General features: G+C 39.9%; 2 protein-coding genes across 2 annotated transcripts; both read left to right on the top strand.

Annotated features, from left to right (window-relative positions):
• Nucleotides 1-6,858: 6,858 nt before the first annotated feature.
• Nucleotides 6,859-10,679, top strand: LOC128819382 (C-C chemokine receptor type 5-like). Its single transcript, XM_053999529.1, has 2 exons — nucleotides 6,859-6,975; nucleotides 7,611-10,679. The coding sequence occupies exon 2, from the start codon at nucleotides 7,622-7,624 to the stop codon at nucleotides 8,690-8,692; it is 1,071 nt and encodes a 356-aa protein (XP_053855504.1). The 5' UTR covers nucleotides 6,859-6,975; nucleotides 7,611-7,621; the 3' UTR covers nucleotides 8,693-10,679.
• A 6,132-nt stretch (nucleotides 10,680-16,811) lies between these two features.
• On the top strand, nucleotides 16,812-22,048 carry LOC128818702 (C-C chemokine receptor type 5-like). Its single transcript, XM_053998263.1, has 2 exons — nucleotides 16,812-17,040; nucleotides 20,575-22,048. Exon 2 carries the CDS (start codon nucleotides 20,586-20,588, stop codon nucleotides 21,654-21,656), a length of 1,071 nt encoding a protein of 356 aa, XP_053854238.1. The 5' UTR covers nucleotides 16,812-17,040; nucleotides 20,575-20,585; the 3' UTR covers nucleotides 21,657-22,048.
• Nucleotides 22,049-24,730: the final 2,682 nt, after the last annotated feature.

The following is a 24,730-nucleotide window of genomic DNA, read 5'->3' as shown; positions in this document are numbered from 1 at the left end:
CAAGTGGTGTCCCCCTGAGGTCTGTACTGGGACTAAGTACTATTTAATATCTTTATTATCAAAGGGATTGAGTGGACCCTCAGCAAATTTGCAGATGACACCAAGCTGAGTGGGGCTGCTGACACACCTGGAAGATGGTATGCCATCTGGGGGGGCTGGACAAGCTTGAGAAGTGGGTCCATGGGAACCCTGTGAAGTTTAACAAGACCAAGTGCAAGGCGCTGCACCTGGGTTGGGGCAGCCCTCGGTATCAGCACAAGCTGGGGGATGAACTGACAGAGAACAGCCCTGGGGAGAAGGATTTTGGGGAGCTCATAGATGAGAGGCTGGACAGGACCCAGTGATGTGCACTTGCTGCCCAGAAAGCCAAACGTGTCCTGGGCTGCATCCAAAGCCGCGTGACCAGCAGGGCAAGGGAAAAGATTCTGCCCCTCTGCTCTGCTCTGGTGAGACCCCACCTGCAGTGTTGCATCCAACTCTGGGATCCCCAGTATGGGAAGGGTATCAAACTGTTAGAGCTAGTCCAGAGGAGGCCACCAAGACAACTTGGAGGACTTTTTTTCCTGTGAGAAAAGTCTGAGGAAATTTGGTTTGTTCAGCCTGAAAAAAGAGAAGACTTCAGGGTGATTTAATTGCAGCCTTCCAGTGTCTGAAGAGAGCCTCCAAGAAAGGAGAGGAACATTTTACAAAGGCATGGGGTGACAGGACAAAGTGCAATGGATTCAAACTGGAAGAGAGTAAATTGAGATTAGAAGTCTCCAGAGCAGGTAAAAATACTTATTGACCTGAGAATGGGATTTTATTGAACCAGCCAGTCTTAACCCTGTAGAGATGGAGTAGCTGCAGCTGAAGCAGAACAAGTTGGAACCCATAAAGTCTTCATCCACCAGTTCTGACCTCATCCTGGAAACCAAGCTTTTTCAGAGAAGAAACGTACCCCCCTTTTGCAATATGTCACAGGAAGTGCTGTTTCCTATTTTCAGATATATGTTTGTTCACAAAGAAGAAGAACCCACAGTTAGACCAGCTTGATGAAACAGTGAGTAGCTGATTTTTTCCTTATCTTTCCATCTAAATGTGTGTCTATTTAAGTGAAATTCACTAAGCAGGGAGTGTATGTGCTTAATGACAGTGGCAGTAGAGCTGACATTGAAGCAGAGATAATGTCTTTGGGAACAATTTGGTCTTGTAACTAGCTTACAGCTTGGGATAAGGCTAAATGTGAAAGTAGAGAATTCAATTGGACAATTGATCTAGAAAATGATAGTCTGTTTTTATACCAGAAACTTATTGGGTCTTGATTTTGAAGCAGTTCCAGGAGATTGATAGCTTGAAGTTGCATTCTGCTAAGGATAAAATTTGGTCAGACATGAAATCCTTCATGTTTAACCTAAATGCTCCATATCTAAGTCACATCTTGCTCTGTCAGATGCAGCTGGCAGGTGTTCTCCATCCCTATCCTATCACATAGTTTCTCTGTATTATTCAAACATTTAATCTGTTAAGTGTTATTTCATTATCATGTTTTAAGGGAATATTGGGACTGGGTCCTCTTTTTAATGTGATGTCTCTGAGCCACCACATTAGAAAGTCTTTACTCCATACCTCAGCTACATCTCAACGAGATAACACTTTTATACCCAGATTGCAATTTTTATTAATGAAGTTTTACATGAATAAAAATCATCAGTACTACACTGGAATTTTTCTACTCACACACAAGAAAAGGTGAGCTCCTCTGCTTGGATAAAGGAGATTTGCCACTTGTATGTTAGCAAAAAAGCTACAATAGCCTACGAATTCTTTTTCATTTTTTTTATATTCTTGGGAGAATTGCACTGTCATTTGCCTGGAACAGCTGACAGCAACAGAACAGGGGGCTTGAACCTCTCAGTGTAGAGACCCTTGGAGCAATTACAGGACATCACATGATCCTATGGCATATGGTGGCAACCTCCACTCCAAGCTATTAGCCTTCCATTTTGTACTTGAGTCATCCTCAGAATGGTTGTGACTACAACTGCTGCTTGAACTACTCTGAATTCAATGTTTTATCAGATACTGAAAAAAAAAAAACCCCAAACCAAATCACAACATAAAACCCTTAACAGACATACTATCCCAGAAGTTGGCTTACACAAGAGAAGAGCCCATGTATACATATACTCGAGATTTGGAGGAAGACGCTTAACACATATCTCAAATTTCTCTTTCTCACAATGCTAATTTTCAGTGCTTATGATATTCCTTTACTGTACATTTGTTTAGGTAAGGATACATCCTACTTCTTTTGTCTTGAAGCCCATAAACTGACTCTATTTAACTGCAGAAAAGTTCAGAATTTTTGCCAGACTGTCTTTCTGGTTTTGATGGGAAATGTAAACAATCAGATCCTGAGGGCTCGCTGAGAATTAAGCCTGCTCTTTTCAGCCCAAAATATATTTTACTTTCAAAGTTTTGCAGAGTTGAAAAAAACCCCATCAGTTAGGAGGCAAGTAATTCTGAATGTTTCTAATGCTCAGCTGTTAGAAAAGAGGAAGAGGTTTCCCAGGCAAGGTTTAATTTTGGAAGGGGCTCTTTACCCAGTCAAATCCTAGAAAGAAAGCCTGTGGTCACTACCACATGAAAAGTTGTGTTTGAGGGAAACTATCAGTTCAGAGTCTTACACAGAGTATTTAGTTTACACTTCCATCTTTTCCTTCATCTTTCCTAGTAACTCAGGAAAAGTTCTTACTTTTATGCTTACTCTCCAAGCTAGTGCAGGTGTTTGTGCACAGATTTCTCTGCAGTTTTGCTCCTCCTAGAAAATCAAAGGCAGAGTTAAAAAGGTGGAGCTGTTAGCAGGAAACACTGGGTAACTCTCTTGAAGAGCCTGCTATCAGAATATGTGGTATTATTTTTTTGTTATTGAAGTTTCAGTATTACTCAGTGCTATGTTGCACTTCTCTCTCTTCATAGAGCTTCCCAGATGCTGCTGACATATACTTTTAAGCTGACTACAAATCATTAAGCAATTTCTTTTTCTATGTGCCAAATGCTGGCATTTGTGAAAGAAGGAGAGTGAGGGTGGGGCAGTAGTGCTGTGTTACCCGTTCATATATTTTAAAAGAAAAATCTTATCTTAAATTGAAAAAAGGTGAAGGGAACTTTGGGAAAGTCATCCAGTTTTGAGATGAGCAACTCCATTCATGCACAGATGCTCTTGTAACTTGTAGTTATTACAAGTTCTGGTTTCTGAGGGGAAATTTTGTCCAAACCCCTCTAGAGCACAGTAGACTCATTGGGCAGTGAGAAATGTCATCCCTAAATAAGTCACTGTAGCAACTCAGGGGCTACTTTGCTTGAATGACATGACAATATCATGTCTGATAGTCCTACCAGCACCTAGACATCTTCTAGCTTCAAGTGAAACTGTAGATAGCAGCTAATGCTCAAGAGCTAGTGAGGCTTCTCTCAAAGCAGCCAAAATACAGGAATCTGGAAAGACATGTTTCAGGGCTACACCCTCATTACAAGAATCTCTGATGTTACCATAAGTGCAGCTTTGTTAAAACTTAGGGAAATGAAATTACATTTATTTGGGCTCACAAAGTTACAAGTATTCAGCAGACCAAATTTTCCCCCATCTAAGATGTAACTCACTGTTCTTTGCAAGAATTTTTTTTTCCAGGCTCCTGGTATTTGGCCCATTGCTTGACCAAACCTCTCTGAATCCAGCTTCTTTGGCAACTCAGAACATAACCATTCCTCCAAGGAGAAACAACAGTAGCCTCTTATTGGACTCTTCATGTATTTAGATACTCTTACATGGTTAAACACAGGATAAATTAGTAAGTTCTCCTCTTACATATCTACCTTAGGCTTGACATGTTGCCTACTTTTGCAAAAATCATTCAGAATTTCTGTTAGAACCCAAAACTACCCTGTGCATACAGAAACAGTGGGACTCTGGTTAGGACAGTGGGCACTGATGGCCATATGCAGTACAGAAAATGAAAATAATTAAGATTTTCTGAATATTCATGTGTAATTTTGGACAGAAAAAAAAAAAGAAATATAGCAAATAATTAAATACAAGCTCTCAAATCAGAATTGCTCCAATTATGTTTAAACAGCACAAGAGCAGATATAAACCTGGAGATCTCTTTGCTGTAACACACTTATTTCTGAAGGCTCACACCTAGATAATTTAAGAGCCAAAACCAGACATCATGTCCAGGGCTACAACTTCTGTAGAAGATGCTTCTTTCTGCACAAAAATGAATATGGGAAATATGGTTAGAGATAAGTTTTAAAAAAAATTAAAATCAAGTGCCACCAGTAATTTCCAGTATAATTTTTTATCCAAGTCAGTTTTCTAGAGTTCTTTGTGATTAACACTGCCTGTATGCAAAGGAGAAGTATTTTTTAAAAAAGCATCTCAGAAAATATTTTTAATATTTGTTTTGAAAAGGAGGACCATACAAATACTGTGAGATTTCCCACCAGGTCAGAGCCAATAAACAAAACAACCACAGCACATGTTGTGTTTTTAGACAGGGTCAGTGTCAACTGTACAGGGCAAGAGCTAAATTGTGGTGGTGGGAAGGTGAACTTGGTCTGACTGGGATTGACTTACTTTTCTTCCCAGCAGCCCTTATGGTGATGTCTTTTAGGTTTGTGAGCACAGCTTAGACAGATGACCCAAACTGACCAAAAGGATATTCTGTGCCATGCAACATCACACTCAGGAATAAAACTAGGGGCAGAGGGAAGTTTTTCCAGAGTAGGCATTGCTCAAGGACTGCATCTGTCCGCTTGTACCTCTTGTGGGTTTTTTCAGTTTCATTCTCTTTTTCAGCTGTCTTTTTCTCAACCTGCAAGATTTTCTTTCTTCAGCACCTCTGATTCTCTCCCTGATCCTGCTGTGTGGAAGTAAGTGAATTGACCAGAAGGGGCCTTAGCTGCCAGCTGGGGACAACCCTTCACAGCACACAAGGCTTGGACAGAAAAGGAGACAAATCTGTAGGGAATCAGTAGCTTAAGTTTTGTTGCTCCCACAATTGTTTTCTGCCAGTGTTACAACTCAAAATAAGTTCCAAATTTTGAAAAAAAAAAGTTACTGTCTTTTTATACAAATACAAAGATTCTACAAGGCTAAGTGGACCAAGGCAGGTTTAGATTAAATATTAGGAAAAATTTCTTCACTGAAAGGGATATTAAGCTCTGGAACAGGCTGCCTAGGGAAGTGGTTGAGTCATCATCCCTGGAGGTATTTAAAAGATGTGTAAATGTGATGCTTAGGGACATGATTTAGTGGTGGACTTGACAGTGTTAAGTTAATGGCACCTTAGAGGGCTTTTCTAATCTAAATGATTCTACAATTCTACAGTATTATTATTCTATATATAAGCGTATGTATATTTACTTGTGCATATATACAGACAAAAAATTGTTTTACTACCGTGTAACCAACAAAATTGGTTCAAGAAGGTTATTTGTATTATACATATATCCACCAAGATAAAAATCGAAATCCAAACTATGTCCTCTGGATCCTGAATGCTCTGTAATTCCATATCAGGAAAACAGCCTTCTCTCAAACAGCTGAATAAGTGGACATGAGCTTAAGACACTTCAGAAATTTTACCTGCTGCAGCTCAGAATGGCCCAACATGTAATTAAATTGACTATCTACTAAAAAGCAATGCAGGGGCCTGTCTCTCAGTCACTCCAGCCATGGGCTGAGTTTCTTCAGTGACATTTAGACTTGTCCAGCTCAAGTACAGACAGAATGAAATAGTGGTGGTTTTGAGACTGTGGTCTCTGCAAAAGATGCCTGCAACCACACAGGGCAGAGAACACCACTGAAAAAAGTGCATTCAGGAAAGGAGAGAACACTGGTGCATGACATGAGCATTCAGGTGTCACACAGCAACCTGGGCCAGATGCACTGCCTGAACTCTTCTGCATGGGGAGTGCTCTGTTGCCTTTGTCCAAGCAGGCATGACATTTCCAGGAACAGGCTGATTTCAAAACTAACACCATGCCATGGGCAGCCACCTGTCTGTCATGAAGTGTCTGATAAAAACAGTCATGATGGCACAGGAAGACAGAGCAGCCCTTTAAGCAGACAGCAAGTACCTCTCTCTGAATGGCTACCAAAGGCATCGATTGCATTTCCTCCCTAAGTGACCAGGGAGCACTTTTGGTCCCTCTGACACTTCACGAAATCCTCTGCCCAGCTTCTCATGGGACATACAGGAATTTGTCTGTGTTCTCTGGGGGTCTGTGAGAAGACAGTTGTCCTGAGCTTTCAAAGATCAAGTTAAATAAATTTATGCTTCTGCATCTGGCTCACAGCCCTACCAGGGACTTGGGAAAAGGGGAGCCTTTGAAGACTGGAGAGGCTGATACCCAGACCCGTTCCGGCAGGGGAAGTCCAGTCCCTCCAACAGTCCCTAAACCAAAACAGAAGAGACAGAGAGTTTGCACAACCCTTGCACTTCCTCATGGTTGCCTTACTGGAAACACTGACTGACAAAGGGTGAAGAACAATATCACATGAAGAACTGTAGTGCACACTCTTAGCTACAGCCAAATCGCTGCCTTTTGCCTTTGTGCTCCCTCCAAGACACTCTACCAATCTGAACTTTGCAGCTTCTGAATAAGGGCTGTAACAACTACTGAAACAAGGAATCAAAACTCCTTACATCCCCAGACAGAAGTGGAGAGGCTTTTCAGCTAACAGGAAGATGCCACAACAGAAACAGTTATTAGAGGCCACTCCAACAGTAACTCTTTTGCACCATTTGCTAAGGTCTTTGTCTATTCTCTCCACAGGACCATGCAGCAATTTCATTCCAGAGCTATCTGAAACCAGCACACTTCCACTGCCTACAACTTCCCTAGACTCTGTAGAAGACCCAGCATTTGCCATTTTAACCCAGATCAACACTGCCGACTTTCTACTCTTCGACACCCACAATAGCACAGGTGGGTATGTTTAGTACTGTCCTAATTCCCATAGGCATTAAGGCTCCCAGAATGTCACTTGAAGCAACCTGAAGAAGTGCTTGAAGTCAGCTGTTTTTCACACATTTCACAGTGCCTTTGCAGGCATCATTTACTCCTGACCAGTGCCTGGTCCTCTGTGGGTAAGGGCTACAGGATGGACCAGCACAATGAACAGGTGGCCAGATCCCAAGGAAAAGACTATGCTCTGCTTGCCAGACACCATGCTTTCCTGAGTCTGCATTCCTGGCTTCCTACATGCCTATGGAAAACCACTGATGAGCACAAGAGCCCCAGACTGCCCACAGCTCATTAAATTCATATATCCTCTCCCCCTGGGTCAGGCAACTGACAGGCTCTACTGAGGAGGAAAAATGCACATGACAATGTACACATGGGAAATGATACACTTCCAACACGCACCAGTGTGACTCCCCAGATGTATAGATGGGTTTCCTGGGAGGTCTGCAATTTCATTCTCTTTCACACCTTAACATCATAATGCTTGTGTGCTCATCAGCAAAACTCGTTTCAGATGAGAACATCAGCATGTTTCATTCCCTTCACTGCTAAGCTTGGAGATTCCTCTAGTTTAATGGTCTTTTATTCTTTTCCAGACCAATACACCATGGGAAATGAAACCACAGACTACACCAACGGGCCAATGACAACAGAATTTGACTATGGTGATTCCACACCATGCATGGGAACAGAGGAAAAGCACTTTGCAGCAAAATTTTTGCCACCTCTTTATTCTCTGGTGGTGATATTTGGCCTGACAGGCAACATGCTTGTTGTCCTTATCCTGGTAAAATACAAGAGGCTGAAGAGCATGACTGACATCTACCTGCTCAACTTGGCAATTTCTGATCTGCTGTTCGTATTTTCTCTCCCTTTTTGGGCTTATTATGCAGTCCATGACTGGATTTTTGGGGAGGCGCTCTGTCGAATTCTGTCAGGTGTCTACCTCCTTGGCTTCTACAGTGGCATCTTTTTCATAATCCTGCTGACCCTGGACAGGTACCTGGCCATAGTGCATGCGGTGTTTGCTTTGAAAGCCAGGACAGTTACCTACGGTGTCCTCACCAGCGTCGTCACGTGGGCTGTTGCTGTTTTGGCTTCTGTTCCTGGGGTAGTATTTCACAAAACTCAGAAGGAAAGTTCAGGCTATACTTGCAGTGCTCATTATCCAAGTGAATCCACAATAAATTGGAAGTACTCTTCTATTTTAAAGATGAACATTCTGGGACTTATTGTTCCAATGCTCATTATGATTTTCAGTTACTCACAAATTCTAAAAACGTTATGGAGATCTAAGAATGAAAAAAAACAGAAGGCAGTCAGACTTATTTTTGTAATCATGATTTTTTACTTCATCTTCTGGACACCATTCCATATTTCTTCTTTTTTGCATACATTTCAAGATTCACTTTTCATCCCAAATTGTGAACTTAAAGGTCAACTGGAGAAAGCAATTCAAGTGACAGAAACAATCTCAATGATCCATTGTTGTATCAACCCTGTGATTTATGTGTTTGTTGGAGAAAAGTTTAGGGCATATCTTTGCGCCTTTTTCCGAAAGCATGTCGCACCTTACCTTTGCAAAAAATGTCCAAGTCTGTATCGTGAAAAGTTGGAAAGGGTCAGTTCCACATTCACACAATCCACTGCGGAGCATGACATCTCTACTGGACTGTAAAAATACATCAGAACATTAGTTAGCAAATTTTGCATTGCTTGCTTTGCCTTAAGGAGTGTTTGACACGATTTAAGATCCTTATGTCAACCACTACTGAAAACTGTATGACCCCCTATTCTTGTGGTCAACTGTTCCCTGGGATTACAGCATTTTCCATTGCTAAACTAAGAGAATCAATGAGCTCTCCAGGAAACATTAACTGTATATCTGGGTCACATCAGGATTTAAACAGGTCCCAGACAAATATGATCATGCATTTTTACAAAAATCTGTCCACTGAGGTTTACTGCGGGGGGGGAAACAATTCTGAAAAGTCTAAGGGGTAATAGGTCATTTCACAAGATCTTACTGGGACCATTTAGCCCAAAAATTTTCCTCTTTTGCTAATAGTGCAGTCATTTTTAAATAAAATCCTTTAACAGCTATAACTAAGTTATAGCATTTTGATTTTTGCTTTTTAATTTTATGTCTGCCATATCACCATTCAGTTGCTGACTTTTTTCAAAGATTGGTTTTAATCAGTAACATCGTGATTTTTGTGGGTGCAATTCTTCAAGCAACTGCACACACCAAGTTTACTGACTGCACAACAAGACAATGATGCACTCCTAAAAAGTGTGAGCTTGCTTCTGACAAGTCATATCCCTCCAAGAAATAAAAAAAACCAAAACAAAAAAAACCACCCTAAACCAATAAAGGCCCTTCAGCAAAGATCTGCAAGACCAGAATGAAAATTACCTTGGTATGTGCTATGCAAGTTTCTGTATGAGCAAAATATCAGGACCCTCTGAAGGATGTGAGCACAGTACTGAGAGCAGGCCTTCCTAGTTCTGGACAGGTAAATCATGTGCAGAAAAAGAGTTTGCACAGCAACATATGACACTGGTGTGTCAGGTTAGGCTCCTGCATGGGAAAAACATGCTCTTCACACACACAGAAAGTCTGACTTTTGGGATACACTTCTTGGGAGACAGTGGCCTTGGAACTGCAAAATCAGCCAATTCCAGACAAGGCATACCTTCCTGCCTTCCCAAGAGAAAAGTGCCTCTAGCCAATTGGTGCCTCAATGAGAACTGCATGCTGATTGAAAACTTAAGACTGTTGGCCTACTGGTGTACGATGGCCATATATTTATTCCACTATTGAGAGTTTCCCTGTAAAAGAAAGGAATTTTAGGGACATGGGGTTAGCAAAGAAGAGGAAGAAGGAGCATAGCAGACAATTTCCTACTTCAAACTGTAAAGAAGTGCAGGTGAGCTCTCCTTATGCAAGCAAGCTGTCCTTCTGTTTTTTTCCCAATTTCCTGGGGCACTGGAGTGAAAGGGCACTGCTCATGCATGCAAGGACTTGCTCATGGAAATCTGGGGGGCAGGTTCAACTAACCTCCAGTAAAGACACCAGAAGGAATTCCACTGTACTTAAGGTCAGGCATGTGATACAGATGCCTGAATTAACCACAAATCTATTCAAGATCCCTCAGTGGTCAGTAGAGAATAAGTGCCTGAGCCAGAAGCAGTCATGGGATTTAGTCTCAGGGCAAGATTAACTGTCCAACTGAGGAAGGAACGTGAAAATGTCAGCCTCATAATTTGGGTATCAGTTGCCTTATCTAGGTGGTGCAAATATTCTTCTTCCTCTTGCCTTAAAATGCCTGGGCACTGCCTCTGTTTGTTAGCTCTTCTCCCATCAGCTACTGTAACCTTGTTAGGTTAATAGCCGCAGATAGACTACACAAAAGACCAAAAACTACCCTCACAGTAAACTTTCTGTCTTAAAAAGAATAGTTTTTCTTTCTTTTCTACTTTCTTTACTGAAACAATGTGAAAGCGCCTTTATCATTTTCAAGCATAAATTAGTTCAGTGCAATACAAATCCTGCTATAACGGTCATATTTCTACTGCTGTGTTTAACTGTAAATCCTTATCTTGTTGGAATTAAATTTCTTCCTGTTTTCATGTTAATGCAGTGAAATTAATAAAATCAGTGTCTGGAAATCTGCGTATACCCTGTAGCCCATGTTCTCTTATGTAAACAAAAGGGCATTGGCTCTGCTCTCAGAGTGGAGATGGGAAAAAGACAAATGAGCACTTGCAATACGACACTTCAAACAAAGAAAACACAGAATTTTTTTGGCCCAGTCCAGAAGCTTATGCAGCTGGCACAGCATTTATCGATCAGCAAACTTGAGAAGAGTGACCTACAATAGCTTTGGAAAAAGTCTGGGGCCACAGATTTTAAATGAGTGAGATTTGGAGAAATAGGGTTGTGTGTGTTATAAATAGGAAAAGAGTAGGGATAAAAGAGGGCAATAAAAGATGTCACTATATTAATATTGGGATAAAACCAGGATTTTAGATCTCCTTGCACCATATAGAATCTTCTCAGACAAGCAGTGTGCACATTGTCCCAAGTTTTATGTGTAAGGAACTTAAGCCCTCAAAGTTCAATATGGAAATATGCTTCTGCTTCACCCTGTCATTCTCCCTGCTTCATTGTGCCCATTTTTTTTTTTTTTTCTGGTCTGATTTCAATCTTCTATTTGTGCTGCAGGAACACAAATAAACTAAACTCAAACATTATGCTATTGTTATGTGCCCAAGCAAGATAATGTTTGATTCTTCATTGCAGCTTTGCACTGTGACATGCCCCTGCATGATAAGAGAGACTTACAGTTATGAAGCTCCAAAATAAACATCTCTCCTTCCAGTGAAAATTACAGCAGGGATAAATAAAAAGAATATAAGGACAAAATTTATGTGGTATCTTGCTGCAGTTAATTAGAAACAAAGAAAGTGCCAGGAGAATAACTTGACGCTGACCAGGTTAAACAGCACAACAGGCAGATACTGCTCATTTTGAAATTTAATTTTGCTGCTGTTTTCAACTGCTGATGCCTACTGGACTTCACTAGGAAGTATTTAGTGTGGTCACTGGGGCCTCAGAAACATTACTCCCTAACAAAGTAATGAAAAAATTTAAGCTAACAGAGGAAAAAGACAAACTGGAAAATTCTGGTACATTTAGCATATCTATAGCAACCAGGCCAGAACAAAGGGGTTCAGGCATTGCTTTGTGCCCATATTCTGGTGACACTTGCCTACTAGGAGCTGTACTTCATTCAAAAAATTGAACAGGAGGATTTAAAAAAAAAGGTTGTTGACTGCCAAGATCTTTTGTACATCTGGTGACAGCGAGAACAATTTTGGTTTGAATGCTTGAAGTCTGGAATGACTGATGCTGGGAAGGTGGGACCCCAACACTGAGACAGAGGAGGGCAGCATTTTTAGAAACACAGGCCAATATGCAAAACTGCACAAGCCTTCAAGTGATGCTCAGCTCTCCAGAACTGTCTACAGGGTTGTGGCAGTAGGATGCTACCCATACAACTTGACCTATCCTGATATCAAACTTTTTGAATGGAATGCAAACCAAATGGATGGAAGTAAAAGAGCCATCTGGACATACCTCGCAGGGATACTAATATAAGGTATGGACAATTACAGACTATATCTAACCTTTGACTCTCAAAGTACTTACTGGTTTCTAGGGGCTGGTGTTGTCCTGAGCATGGACTCTTTTACCTGATGTGCAAGAAGCCAATTCACACACACAGCTGAGATATTTTTTTTTTCTTTTATATCTGGGCAGAGATGGGTGCTAGATCATGAATCTGCAAAGCTAGCACACCTCCAAAATGCCAGGTGCTCATACTTACATGCTTTGAACAATAAAAGATTGACATTTCCCACATATATACCAACCTAAAGCTGAAGTCCTTGACTTTGCATTCTATGATCTCCATTTAAGGGAGTGCACACTTCCTTTACCCTGCATGCCCTTTGAAGAAGGGGGTTTTGTGAGTAAGAGGCAATCATAGTCTATAGGCAGGTATTTAACTCTGTTAATGACTAAGCAAACTTCTTTGGCTTTATCAACTATTTCATTTTCTTTGTAGCTTAAATTATAGTGTCCTTCTGTTCTTACTTCTCAGGTTATAGATTTTGGTTCTTGCATGTTTGGTTTTTCCTTCATTTTTCCTAAGTTCTTTTATTTATCCTGTACTATACTTCAGTGAATTTTTAACTGTCTCAAGCTACTTTATTGCCTTACTGGCATATACTTTGTCATCAAACAGACACTGTTCACCCTTTGTGTGGCCTAGTTTTCACTGGGAAGAAATTTGGTGTGTGATTTTCCCAGCCTGCTTGATAAAAGGTCCAGGAGTTACAGGTACACAGGAGGAGCATATCCAATGCAATGGCAAGAAAGCCCCAAAACATCAAACTCTAGACCTAGAATTTATAAACTATAAACGTACCTGAAAAAAACCCAAAGTGTGTGAATTAAAGGTGTATGTAAAAATGAGATTTTGAAAGATTAAATTTTGTGAAATGCATAACTGTGGCCCAACAATAACAATCTAACAGTAAAATCTAATAATGACAACACTTTATCCACAAATAGGGAGAGCATACATCAGAAACCTGGATAAAAATAGTAGAAGGAAGGAATGTTCTCTTCCTTGCTGCATAAGGAAACATAGTTCAGTTGGAGCAGCTTGGAGAAAGCCAAAACAAAAATAATACTATGACAAAAGAGGGTGTGTTGCAATGTATAATGACACATACCAGATTTACAAGAAACAAACAGCCTAAGAATAATAGGTGAGAAAGCCCCCAACCCTTGATGTTATTGACAATAAAAAACAATATGAAGAAATGTTCATGCTTGTGTCTTCCAGAATTTGGTTTTTTAACCCATCTTCTGTTACACCTATGTTTGAAAAGTTTTGTTTTTTTTCACTAGTCTCTACGATAGAAATCTTAGGGTGTGGTACATTGTGCCTGTTCTCCCCAACAGAATACACCTCACAGATGTTAAGATTGGGTGTGACTGTGATGGTGGCTCAAATGATGAGGCACCAGAACTTGAGAGCCTGAAAGAGAAGGCTGATAAGAAAAAAATAGCCTAAGCAATAAAGTAGTTTGAGCTGAATGTCTTTATTCAGCCTCTTCAAGACAAAGACACTTGTTAATGCTAATACTAACTTAATTTGGACACAGATGTTGTGAATAGAACAAGTAACAAGATTCATCTAGTTCATGTTCACTTGTCTTTATTTGACCTCTTCTCCAGATGAAAAGGATTAATCTTTGCTGTAGTGATAGAATTTTAATAAGACTATTTGCTCTATCACACTGTGTATACCTAAGAAAGGTATTTGTCATTCTGTCACAGGATTCCTTCTTCCCCCCAGCCTTTCTTCTTCAGGTGGTGCAAGTTTGCAATAACTTGAATGGAAACTATAAGTTGAATTTTCAAGTCTCTGTACCCATAATTATACTTGATGACACTTGTGTATCACAGTGGTACGTGAGTTCTTGGTATGTGTCCTAGCAGCCAGTTTGGTTCCAGTGTAAATCTCACATAAATTACAGCATCTCCTCTGGGAGTGCCATACCACTCAGATACCAGACACTTCAGTGTGATGGGCTGATTGATGTAAAGATTAACCATATAATCAAACATTGGACAGGAGAGATTGACAAATGCAGCTTGGCTTGACAGTGTTCATGGCTGCACACTTGCAGAGTACATCAACTTGAGCACCACAGATGGGGAATGTAGCTCACTTCCATTCCAGGAATATCTTTATGGAGAGAAGGAGCATCACACCATTAAACATACGACTCATCTCTGAATGAAAACCATGACAGGTAAAATTCAAAGCTATATCAACCCACTGAATCATTACTTTTGTTACTGAACAATAGCTTCAGTTTCTTGGTAAAATTATAAGGTTCAGCTTAGGTAAAGAGTCTTAAAATCCACTGGCATTCATGACAAGCAGCAGTGCACTTATTCAAAGAAATGCTTGGCAAGGGATTGAGAAAAGCTGAGAAAATCTGATTTGCAACAATGGATGTGTCGCTTGCATTGTCCATATCTGTGTTCACACACACAAGATGGAGGCAGCAGGGAAGAGGAGGTGAGACAACATTAAGACGGTCAGTCCCAGATTAGTGTGTTGAAATTTCAAACTGGATGGAAGACCAATTCCTGCAGGAAAGTTCTTGTCCCAACAGCATTGATGAACAGCACCCAATACCCCACAAACAGCACAAGGGGATTAGGCTTGCCTACAGCCTCATGCAAGACCTGACCAAATCTGGCCTCCAAAGCAGCTCTGTTTATCTGCAGCTGCGGTACAGTTAATTGTAGATATCCTGCAGGTGCTGACAATAAAGTCACACTACCCAGTACTTGGGCTGCCAAGTTCCACAGCTATTCACACTCTCTCTGGGGAGTTTCTCATCCAGCTGTAAGATGCAGCTGGTGAGCAGACCAAGTGCATTCCCCTTATTCAGCTGTTACAACCGTGAGTGGCAGAGGCCCTCTGTTGGTGTGCAGTACTTTTCAACAGTAAATAACATGCCACACTGTGCTTGCTGACCAGACTGAGCTATGGGAACTAAAAGCTATAATCAACAAAATCAAACACATTAATAAAGCCAATGAATCTGTGGGAACAAGGGACTGTTTCTGAAGACCAGCCTACCACAGGTCTTAGTTTTAAGTAGTAGTGGTAGTTGTTGTTATTGTTAGTCAAAATGCTGTGGGCAAGTTTTGCAGGAGCATATTTCAGAATTAAAAAGCTTGATGAAAAAGAGGCAAGTCCAGCAACCCGTTTGAGACTATTTCCTCTGTTTCTGTAGCATGAAATTATGAAAGGGTTTAGAGTCTCCAGGGGGATAGGTAACATGTAGCATACAGCAATCAGTGCAGTCTTCATGAAGAGATACTTAAAATATCTATTAATTTTAGTATGTAGATTGTTTAGAAATTACATCTTGAAAAAGTAATTTGACAGGACACCTTGTTTCAGAATTATAAGAATTCAGTATGAAAGCAGAATTTCTTATCCAGGAAAGTTAGGCAGTAATTGGGAACTTGTTTTAAGTGTAGTGGAAACAGTATTAGAAGCAGCTATTTCCACTGACTGTGTAGGGGGTCTAATATAATCAGTCCACCAAGCATGGTGGGGTGAACATGCCCTTAAAATACCCTTCAGGGGCCTTTAATTTTGATCCTGAGACTCACGTCTTTAAAGAGCTCATTGAAACAGCTGATTAGGAAAGGAAGAGAAAAATCCATTTATACTGTGGAATAAAGATTAGTCCCTCATGCAAAGAAGGCTGACAAGGAAAAGAGAGTGAGCTTTTCACTCTTTACTGTCCCCCCACAGATCTGAGGGATAACTCAGAAGTTGTGATTCCCTTGACTTCCGTTAAGGAATGGCAGCACCCAAAGAAAGATATCATTGAGCTTTTGTTTTAAAATCTTTTAAGGATACCAAGGAGTGAATGCAGAAAAAGCATCCTTTTAGTGCCTTCACTGATGGGATGAGATCCTCCAGAACCCTACCAAGAGATGTCAAGTTGAGGCAGGGTGTGGTACTTCACCAGGTATCTTCTCAGGGGTTCTCTCTAAGGGGTTCTCTGTCATTTGGTAAGGCACCATTCCCTTTCTTGCTTTCTGTATTTTTCCTACCTTCTTTGTAATTTCTTTGATGTCCAGATCTAGAAATCTGCTCACAGTGCAACATCAGTTTAAAAGTCAGAGTAATCAGCTACGAGGAAGGAAATTGATAAGAGATCAGATCTTATCAGGTTTTTATAAAGCTTAATTCCAAAACATAAGTAACAGTGTTCTTTTAAAAGATCAGACTCATTACACAGTCTTATGACAGGGATTAAAATAAAAAAACACAGTCCAGAAGACAAGGTGAAAGAAAAATAGGATTGATCAACTATCCTGAAATATAAGGACTGCAACTCAGAGCAAGACAACAGAAAGTGCAGGTAATTCTGAATAGATGCATAAACTTTATTCAATGGCTCCACATTTTCTTAAAGGACAGAAAAACATAAAAGAAATTTAATTACTTAAAAATGTAAAGGGATGAAACATGTAAACAGTTCTTGATTCAAACAGATTAGCTAAAAGAAAAAGATAAAATAACTATATAAACCCTTTTGCTAAAACTATAGTGGTGGGTTGTGAAACTTCAACTCCTAGGAGGATCCTCTAGAATTTCAACATATCTGCACGTCTCACAAGTTAGAAAGATAACATCTGATGACCCATTTTTAGAAAAAAGAGAACCAGAGAACTGCTCCTTCATTTTTTTTTTTTAATGAGAATAAATTTTTTTGCTTGAAGATTTCACACTGATGCATCCTTCTTCACACAGGAAGACGTGTTTTTGACCTTCTTTTTGTGACGGACAAGTCATTTTAGCATCGCTCATGTTATAATAAGACATCACCTGCATCATAAGATACATGGTAAGTCATCTTTGCCTCTTTTTTTTTTTTTTTTTGCATTTAGTAGCTACATAGGTAGTATGATGTCTGAATTGAAACATACTAGTGTAATCCTGCCAGTGTAGTCATCTTTAAAAATTATCCTGGCAAAATGCATAATATATGTTAAATGGAATACACCAGTCTTAAAGGACAAAATCACTAGAAGACTTGAGCAGAGCATCCAGGCAGAGAAAGAAATAAATCTCTAGTGATTGATCTGAGTAAGAAACATAATGGAGTATGCTTCCCTGATTTTGTCTCTGAAAATGATGTGCAACAATGGAAATACGGATTTTAAAACTCTTACTTCTAAACAAAACAGTTGTTTGAATGTTGAGTTATTTAAGAGTACTTATGCTTCTCATAGGATGACTACAGAAAAACTAGTGCTGTATTTTAGACACTGCCTCATTTGATCCTGTTTACATGCAGCATAACTTAGCACTTTACCTCCATTTGCCACAGCTTTATAATTATTACTATTTTTTGGGACTATGCAAATGAACTGAAACTCACTTTAATAAAACCTTTGCCTCTTAAAACACTGAAAGGTGTGACCTGAAACTCAATATGAAATAGGGACACAAGTTTACTCATCTTTTCTATGATGAGCCTTTCTTTTAAAAAATGCATGACTGCTAGTTTCAAAGAGAGCAACAGAATTTGTATAGCAGATTGCAGGTTTCTGGAAATATTGCATTTATCTAAACTGTACTCAAAATTATACAGAACTTTTTAAAAAAATATTGTTTCTTCAGAGATCTTTGTTGACTACCTTTCAGGGGTTTTTTTAATTATCAGGAAACATAAGCCCAGTCAGATCCTTCTACTTAGGTGAACAATCTACACCAGGTAGGTGAACTGATTACCCAGTGAAATATTCCAGCCAGTAGCCAACAGTGTCTCCTAAAACATCAAGATTATAGGATAAAGCACAAACCTGCTTTTAGTTCTTTTTTTCTGGTTTCCAAATTAGTAGCAAAGGCTGGGTTAGAGGAATGGGTCTTGGTTAGCAGAAGCAACTGCTCAAAGGGGAAGCCATAACTTAAGCATGCAAAAAGGGTTGTAAGGAAGAAGACAAGATGCAGGGACGATGTGGTAGTCATTCCAGGAAGGTAGAGGAAAAAGAGAGAAAGCATTGAGATAGCAGTTAACGGGAAGAAAGGTCTGCCACAAAAAGAATTATCACAGTAATATCAAGGCATCATTTTGCTATGAATATTTTCAATTACCTACTCATAAAATCCCACTCTGGCTTTACGACTTAGTTGTTTTTCATACCCATATTTATTCATGACTATCCTACAGGTGCAAAATGAGCAAAACAGGGAGTGCTGGGTCTGGCACTCATCCCATAGTCCCAGTATACAGCATGGCTGACTGACACATTGTAAATAAGGATACTCAGCTATGTGCAGGGATGTACTGTCAGGGCATGCAACATGGATCTAGCAAGTCTAGCTGAAGGAAATCTTAAATATTTACTTGGGTAATGCCCAAGTCTCACCATGTTTTGAAGTAAATAATTTAATGTTTTAGGCCAAACTCACTTTTTTAAAAAGTCTTGCTGAAAGTACTTAAGAAATATATACCCTTAGCTACTTTAAAATCAAGTTATTTACTGACAACAGACAGAGCCACAGACACTTCCTTTGCCAACGAAACCATAACTGCTGCATTGTAATAATTACATAGTTAGTATGACTATGGAAAAAAGACTGTTTCACAGAGATTGCCAGTTTCCTGAAAGACAGTGTTTGAAGAGGTTGACAGCACTTATTTGTCATCAAGAAATTGTATCTGGGCAAAGCTAAGACCCAAACAACTACAATTTGCTAATATTCTCTTACTCCTCATTCTCCAAAAAGAAAACTTTACGCTGTAATCAACATACCAAAGTAATGTCTGAACATAGAGGTTGTTATTATTCTCAGGAGCAGAGCTGGTAGCCAGACTCAAAATCTAGAGGAAAGAACAAAAAAAAGTTCTGCAAAAACAGCATTTCTTTTTGTACAAGGTGCAGATTTTGCTCCAACAAAACTTCCTCTTTTGGAGCAGATGCATATCTGCACTGCTCAGCATAAGAATCTCCATCAGGAGCTGGCAGCAGAACCTCATTTGTAAGGTCACAGAACTAGCAAATAGCCCCTTCCCCAAGACCTCAGCTTAGATTTAGCTAAGTCGATGACTGTGACACAGATTAAGGACACTGGCATTTTGAGCAATCTGTTTTGACAGCAGAAAATAGTCCTTTCTCCTGAGAGGTTTTATTTGCAGGCACAAAGAGATGCTTTGGGGATTTCACAAGCTCTAAGTCAGAGTGGACCACTATGAGCTTGTACCAAAAAGCAATGCAGGGGCCTGTCTCTCAGTCACTCCAGCCATGGGCTGAGTTTCTTCAGTGACATTTAGACTTGTTCAGCTCAAGTACAGACAGAATGAAATAGTGGTGGTTTTGAGACTGTGGTCTCTGCAAAAGATGCCTGCAACCACACAGGGCAGAGCACACCACTGAAAAAAGTGCATTCAGGAAAGGAGAGAACACTGGTGCATGACATGAGCATTCAGGTATCACACAGCAACCTGGGCCAGATGCACTGCCTGAACTCTTCTGCATGGGGAGTGCTCTGTTGCCTTTGTCCAAGCAGGCATGACATTTCCAGGAACAGGCTGATTTCAAAACTAACACCATGCCATGGGCAGCCACCTGTCTGTCATGAAGTGTCTGATAAAAGCAGTCATGATGGCACAGGAAGACAGAGCAGCCCTTTAAGCAGACAGCAAGTACCTCTCTCTGAATGGCTACCAAAGGCATCGATTGCATTTCCTCCCTAAGTGACCAGGGAGCACTTTTGGTCCCTCTGACACTTCATGAAATCCTCTTCCCAGTTTGTCATGGGACATACAGGAATTTGTCTGTGTTCTCTGGGGGTCTGTGAGAAGACAGTTGTCCTGAGCTTTCAAAGATCAAGTTAAATAAATTTATGCTTCTGCATCTGGCTCACAGCCCTACCAGGGACTTGGGAAAAGGGGAGCCTTTGAAGACTGGAGGGGCTAACATGACAGTCACAGCCTTTCTCTGCTCCCAGTGTGTAGCAAAACTTGCCCGATGGCTTTCACAGCTCTGCTGCACACTCACCTCCCAGGTCCTGACTCCTAGCAAGGGAAGGCCAGTCCCTCACAGAGTGCCTAAATCAAGAATAGCCATGGCTCAGACTCAATCCACCATTCCTTTGTTTCTGGTTTAGGCAGGCAGCTGATGATCTCTGCTGAGGAGGAAGAATGTACATGACAATGTACACGTGGGAAATGACACACAGCACACTTCCAACATGAAGAAGTGTGATTGCACAGCTGTATGGATGAGTTTCCTGGGAGGTCTGCAATTTCATTCTCTTCGTGCTCATCAGCAAAACTCATTTCAGCTGAGAATATCAGCACGTTTCATTCCCTTTACTGCTAAGCTTGGAGATTCCTCTTGTTTAATGGTCTTTTTTTTTTTCTCCTTTCCAGACCAATACATCATGGGAAATGAAACCACAGACTACACTGACTGGCCACTGACAACAGAATTTGACTACAGTGATTCCACACCTTGCCCTGCAACTGAGGAAAAGCACTTTGCAGCAAAATTTTTGCCACCTCTTTATTCTCTGGTGGTGATATTTGGCCTGACAGGCAACATGCTTGTTGTCCTTATCCTGGTAAAATACAAGAGGCTGAAGAGCATGACTGACATCTACCTGCTCAACTTGGCAATTTCTGATCTGCTGTTCGTATTTTCTCTCCCTTTTTGGGCTTATTATGCAGTCCATGACTGGGTTTTTGGGGAGGCGCTCTGTCGAATTCTGTCAGGTGTCTACCTCCTTGGCTTCTACAGTGGCATCTTTTTCATAATCCTGCTGACCCTGGACAGGTACCTGGCCATAGTGCATGCGGTGTTTGCTTTGAAAGCCAGGACAGTTACCTACGGTGTCCTCACCAGCGTCGTCACGTGGGCTGTTGCTGTTCTTATTTCTGTCCCTGGGGTAGTATTTCACAAAACTCAGAAGGAAAGTTCAGGCTATACTTGCAGTGCTCATTATCCATCAGAGCAGAGAAATACATGGAAGCAATTCCTCACCTTAAAAATGAACATCCTGGGACTTCTTATTCCAATGTTAATCATGATCTGCAGCTACACACAAATTATAAAGACGTTACTGCAATGTAGGAATGAGAAGAAACATAAAGCAGTCAGGCTTATTTTCATTATCATGATTATCTACTTTTTTTTCTGGGCACCATACAACATTTGCATTCTCTTGCGTGATTTTCAAGGTGCATTTTCCATCTCTACTTGTGAAGGAAATGGTCAACTGCACAAAGCAATCCAAGTGACAGAAACAATCTCAATGATCCATTGTTGTATCAACCCTGTAATTTATGCTTTCGCTGGAGAAAAATTTAGGAAATATCTTCGCAGCTTTTTCCGAAAGCATATTGCAGTCCGCTTGTCTAAATACTGCCCTGTTTTCTATGCTGACACAGCTGAACGAGCGAGTTCCACCTACACACAATCTACTGGAGAACAAGAAGTTTCTGCTGCATTATAAGCTGTGTCTAGTGAAAAAATGGAATTTACTCTTCTGAGATCAACTCTTTGATGAAAGCCTGCTGAATCTCTCCTGGATATTGTCTCTAAGGCAGCTGGAAAAAAAAAAATCACAGAATACATATTGACCAAAGTTTGCATTTGCTCACAGACTTGGGTATTTTTAAATACATGAAAAGGAGGTAGCAAATTACCTGACTGGGGACCTGAACTAGCAGGCTAACAGATTTTTGAAGTGAACTAGAGGTTTTAAAGTTACACTGGTTCTTTAGAAACATCTCTTGACTTTGTACATTACACAAGATACCTCACTCATTTAAACTCAGTCTCAGACATATTTTTTACTAGTCTGGTTGTGTATCTCTATAAATAATGCTAAGTTACTAAGGTCCATCATACAGCATGAAATGGAAAATTTTATACACTTAGAATGGATTCTGATATTTCATGGTATATTTTCCTTTGTGTATGGCTGAGTCCTAACCACTTAGATCTTTCTCATAATAGTTCTAACTGCTAGGGGCTAATACCTAGTGACTTTCGCGTTTGATACTTCTGAAGGGTCTCTTTTACTCACCTGCTCTTTTATATGTTTCTCATACTAAAAAGATAATATAATTGGGCTATCATTAAAAAACTAATGTCCTATAGCTGATCAGAAAATCAGTGTGGTAACAGTATTTTAAAAATAAAGCATTTCACATGGAGCTTTAACCAGGTTGGATCAAATGTGAAGAGTGAGTCAAGAGTGTTTTAGTTTTTTAGTGCAGTGATTTTGCTTGCTTTTTTTGTAGCCTACATAAGAGAAAAACTTAAAAAATAATGAATGCAGGCATAATGGCTATCCAACCACAACAGTGGTGGAACAGATGTGAAAATTATTTCTGAACTGGCTTGACACGGATGTTTTTAGAGACAAGTGTATGTTATAAACATTTAAGCTAACAAAACATCTGAATAAGTAAAAATATTCCTTGTTCTACAGAGTCGAGGGCATAGACCATTTCTCTTTTGTTTTAGAAACTGGTATAATTTTGGGGGGCTGTGACAATGGGGTTTTTTTGCCATTTGGGAGTTTTACAGAGAGTAAAATCTTCCATAATTAGTAAGACTGGTGGTTAAATATGACTGATTCTCCATAAAGCTCAGAACCTGTAAAGCATGGGAACACAGAAAACATGAAATAAATATTGGGCTACTCAGGTGCTTAAGAACATACCATAATCACAGTATTAATTAATTTGGACCAATTTCTCCTTCTAACAGTTATTATATTTCCCCTAAGACATATGGTATTGAACACCTTTGGAGACAGCAAATTAAAAGTGAATATTTTGTTTTATCTTCCTATCCAGAAGGGCAATTTCTGTTTCCTAACTTCTCTAGATAGCCTTTTAAATAATATTTTCAAGGAAGCAAATGTTTCAAAAGTCTCAAAGAAATTTTACAGTGGAAAGTGCTTGTGAAAGCAGGAAGTGAAATAGGGAAATCTTTACTTATCAAACCACTTGTTTTGTGTTATTTGTCATATTAAGCACCACTTTGGAACTCCATCCACATGGAAAGTGTAACAGAATTATACCACTCCTCATTTTCAGCTGCATACTCTTCTTTCAGGCCTTGTGCATCAATTACTTTCTGGACTTTGTACATGCTTTTAAAATGGGTAAATATATCAGCATAATGACAAATACACACCTTCTAGTCAGGCTGTTTTGGTTTTTTTTTTACTTATAGAATACACTTATGAAAACAATTTTATATTTTATTCTGCTCTTGACAAGAACTTTTGCTTGGTCTTGAAAACACCTTGCCTTTTGGAAACTACTTTCTCTGGAGGGCTTTGATGCCAGACACAGTAATGCCTCTTTGTCAGCCCTTCAGGAGCAAAGCACAACAACCAAACGTGCATGGGCACACTGATAAGCTTTCTGAGAGACATGTCAAAACTGCCCTGATACTTCTACAGCATGGACCTCTAATCATGGATCTTTCTAAGCAATGAGCAGCTTCCGGAGGAAAGAGGTGGAACTAAGGTTGGTGGTCCAGTGGTTCGGCAGCTTATTAAGAGTTTCCATCACTTCACTGGAAAGGGATCACAGTTCAGCACATGAAAACAAGTCATATTTCAGTGACTGCAATGAACTGTGATCCACATTCAAGGAGAAAATTGAAAACACAGTATTTGGTTGCACTGCTGGTACATTCAGTTAAGGACTCTGCCAATAACTGTAATATTACTTTGTATTATACCATCCATTAAAGTTGGTTAACTTTTTTGTTAGATTTCTTGATCGTTTCCCACCTCCATCCCCTTATTTTTTACAACAGGCCAGAAGAATGAAAAAGGAAAATAAATTCCTCTTCATAACACTGAAAGAACAGGCAGGACAAAATTGGTGTTTTACAAGTGGACTAAGAACCAGCATAATCAAATAACACAGGACCGTCAAGATAAATCCAGTGCTCTTAACTGCTTGTCACTAATAATCTAATAATAAATATGCTATTTTGGTTGTCATTACATTTGATTTTGTTTACATTTACCAATGGGAAAAGCAGTATCTCAGACAATTCATACTGACCCATACCACATCAGACGATTCATACTAGATGATTTATATTAGTGGTTTTTAAAATAAATAAGCATATAAAAGAATTCCAATGTATTTAGTGACTAAGTAATTAGGTCATCTAGCTAAAATCTATCAATTACAGTGGACTTGTGCACACACTTCCCTTCAGTTCTTAAGATTACAGTGCCACCATGTGGTCTCACTGTAAAGTTTGATGCCAACAAACATACACTACTCCAGGAAGGCTTTTAGTGCTTTTCTCGTTCAAAACATTTGCCAGGATGAATTTCTTCACACAAAGGGTGATTAGGTATTGGAATGGGCTTTGCAATGGGTGATGTCACTGTCCTTGGAGGTGTTCAAGGAGAGACTGGATGTGGCTCTCGGTGGGATGCCAGGGTCTGGTTGACAGGGTGGTGTTGGGTCATGGAATGGACTCGATGATCTTAGAGTCTTTTCCAACCTAATTGATGCTGTGATCTCTTTTCCTAAGAAAATC

Source organism: Vidua macroura, chromosome 1 (genome assembly GCF_024509145.1).
Source record: "Vidua macroura isolate BioBank_ID:100142 chromosome 1, ASM2450914v1, whole genome shotgun sequence".
Taxonomy (NCBI): domain Eukaryota; kingdom Metazoa; phylum Chordata; class Aves; order Passeriformes; family Viduidae; genus Vidua; species Vidua macroura.
This window is presented reverse-complemented; position numbering and strand designations above follow the sequence as displayed.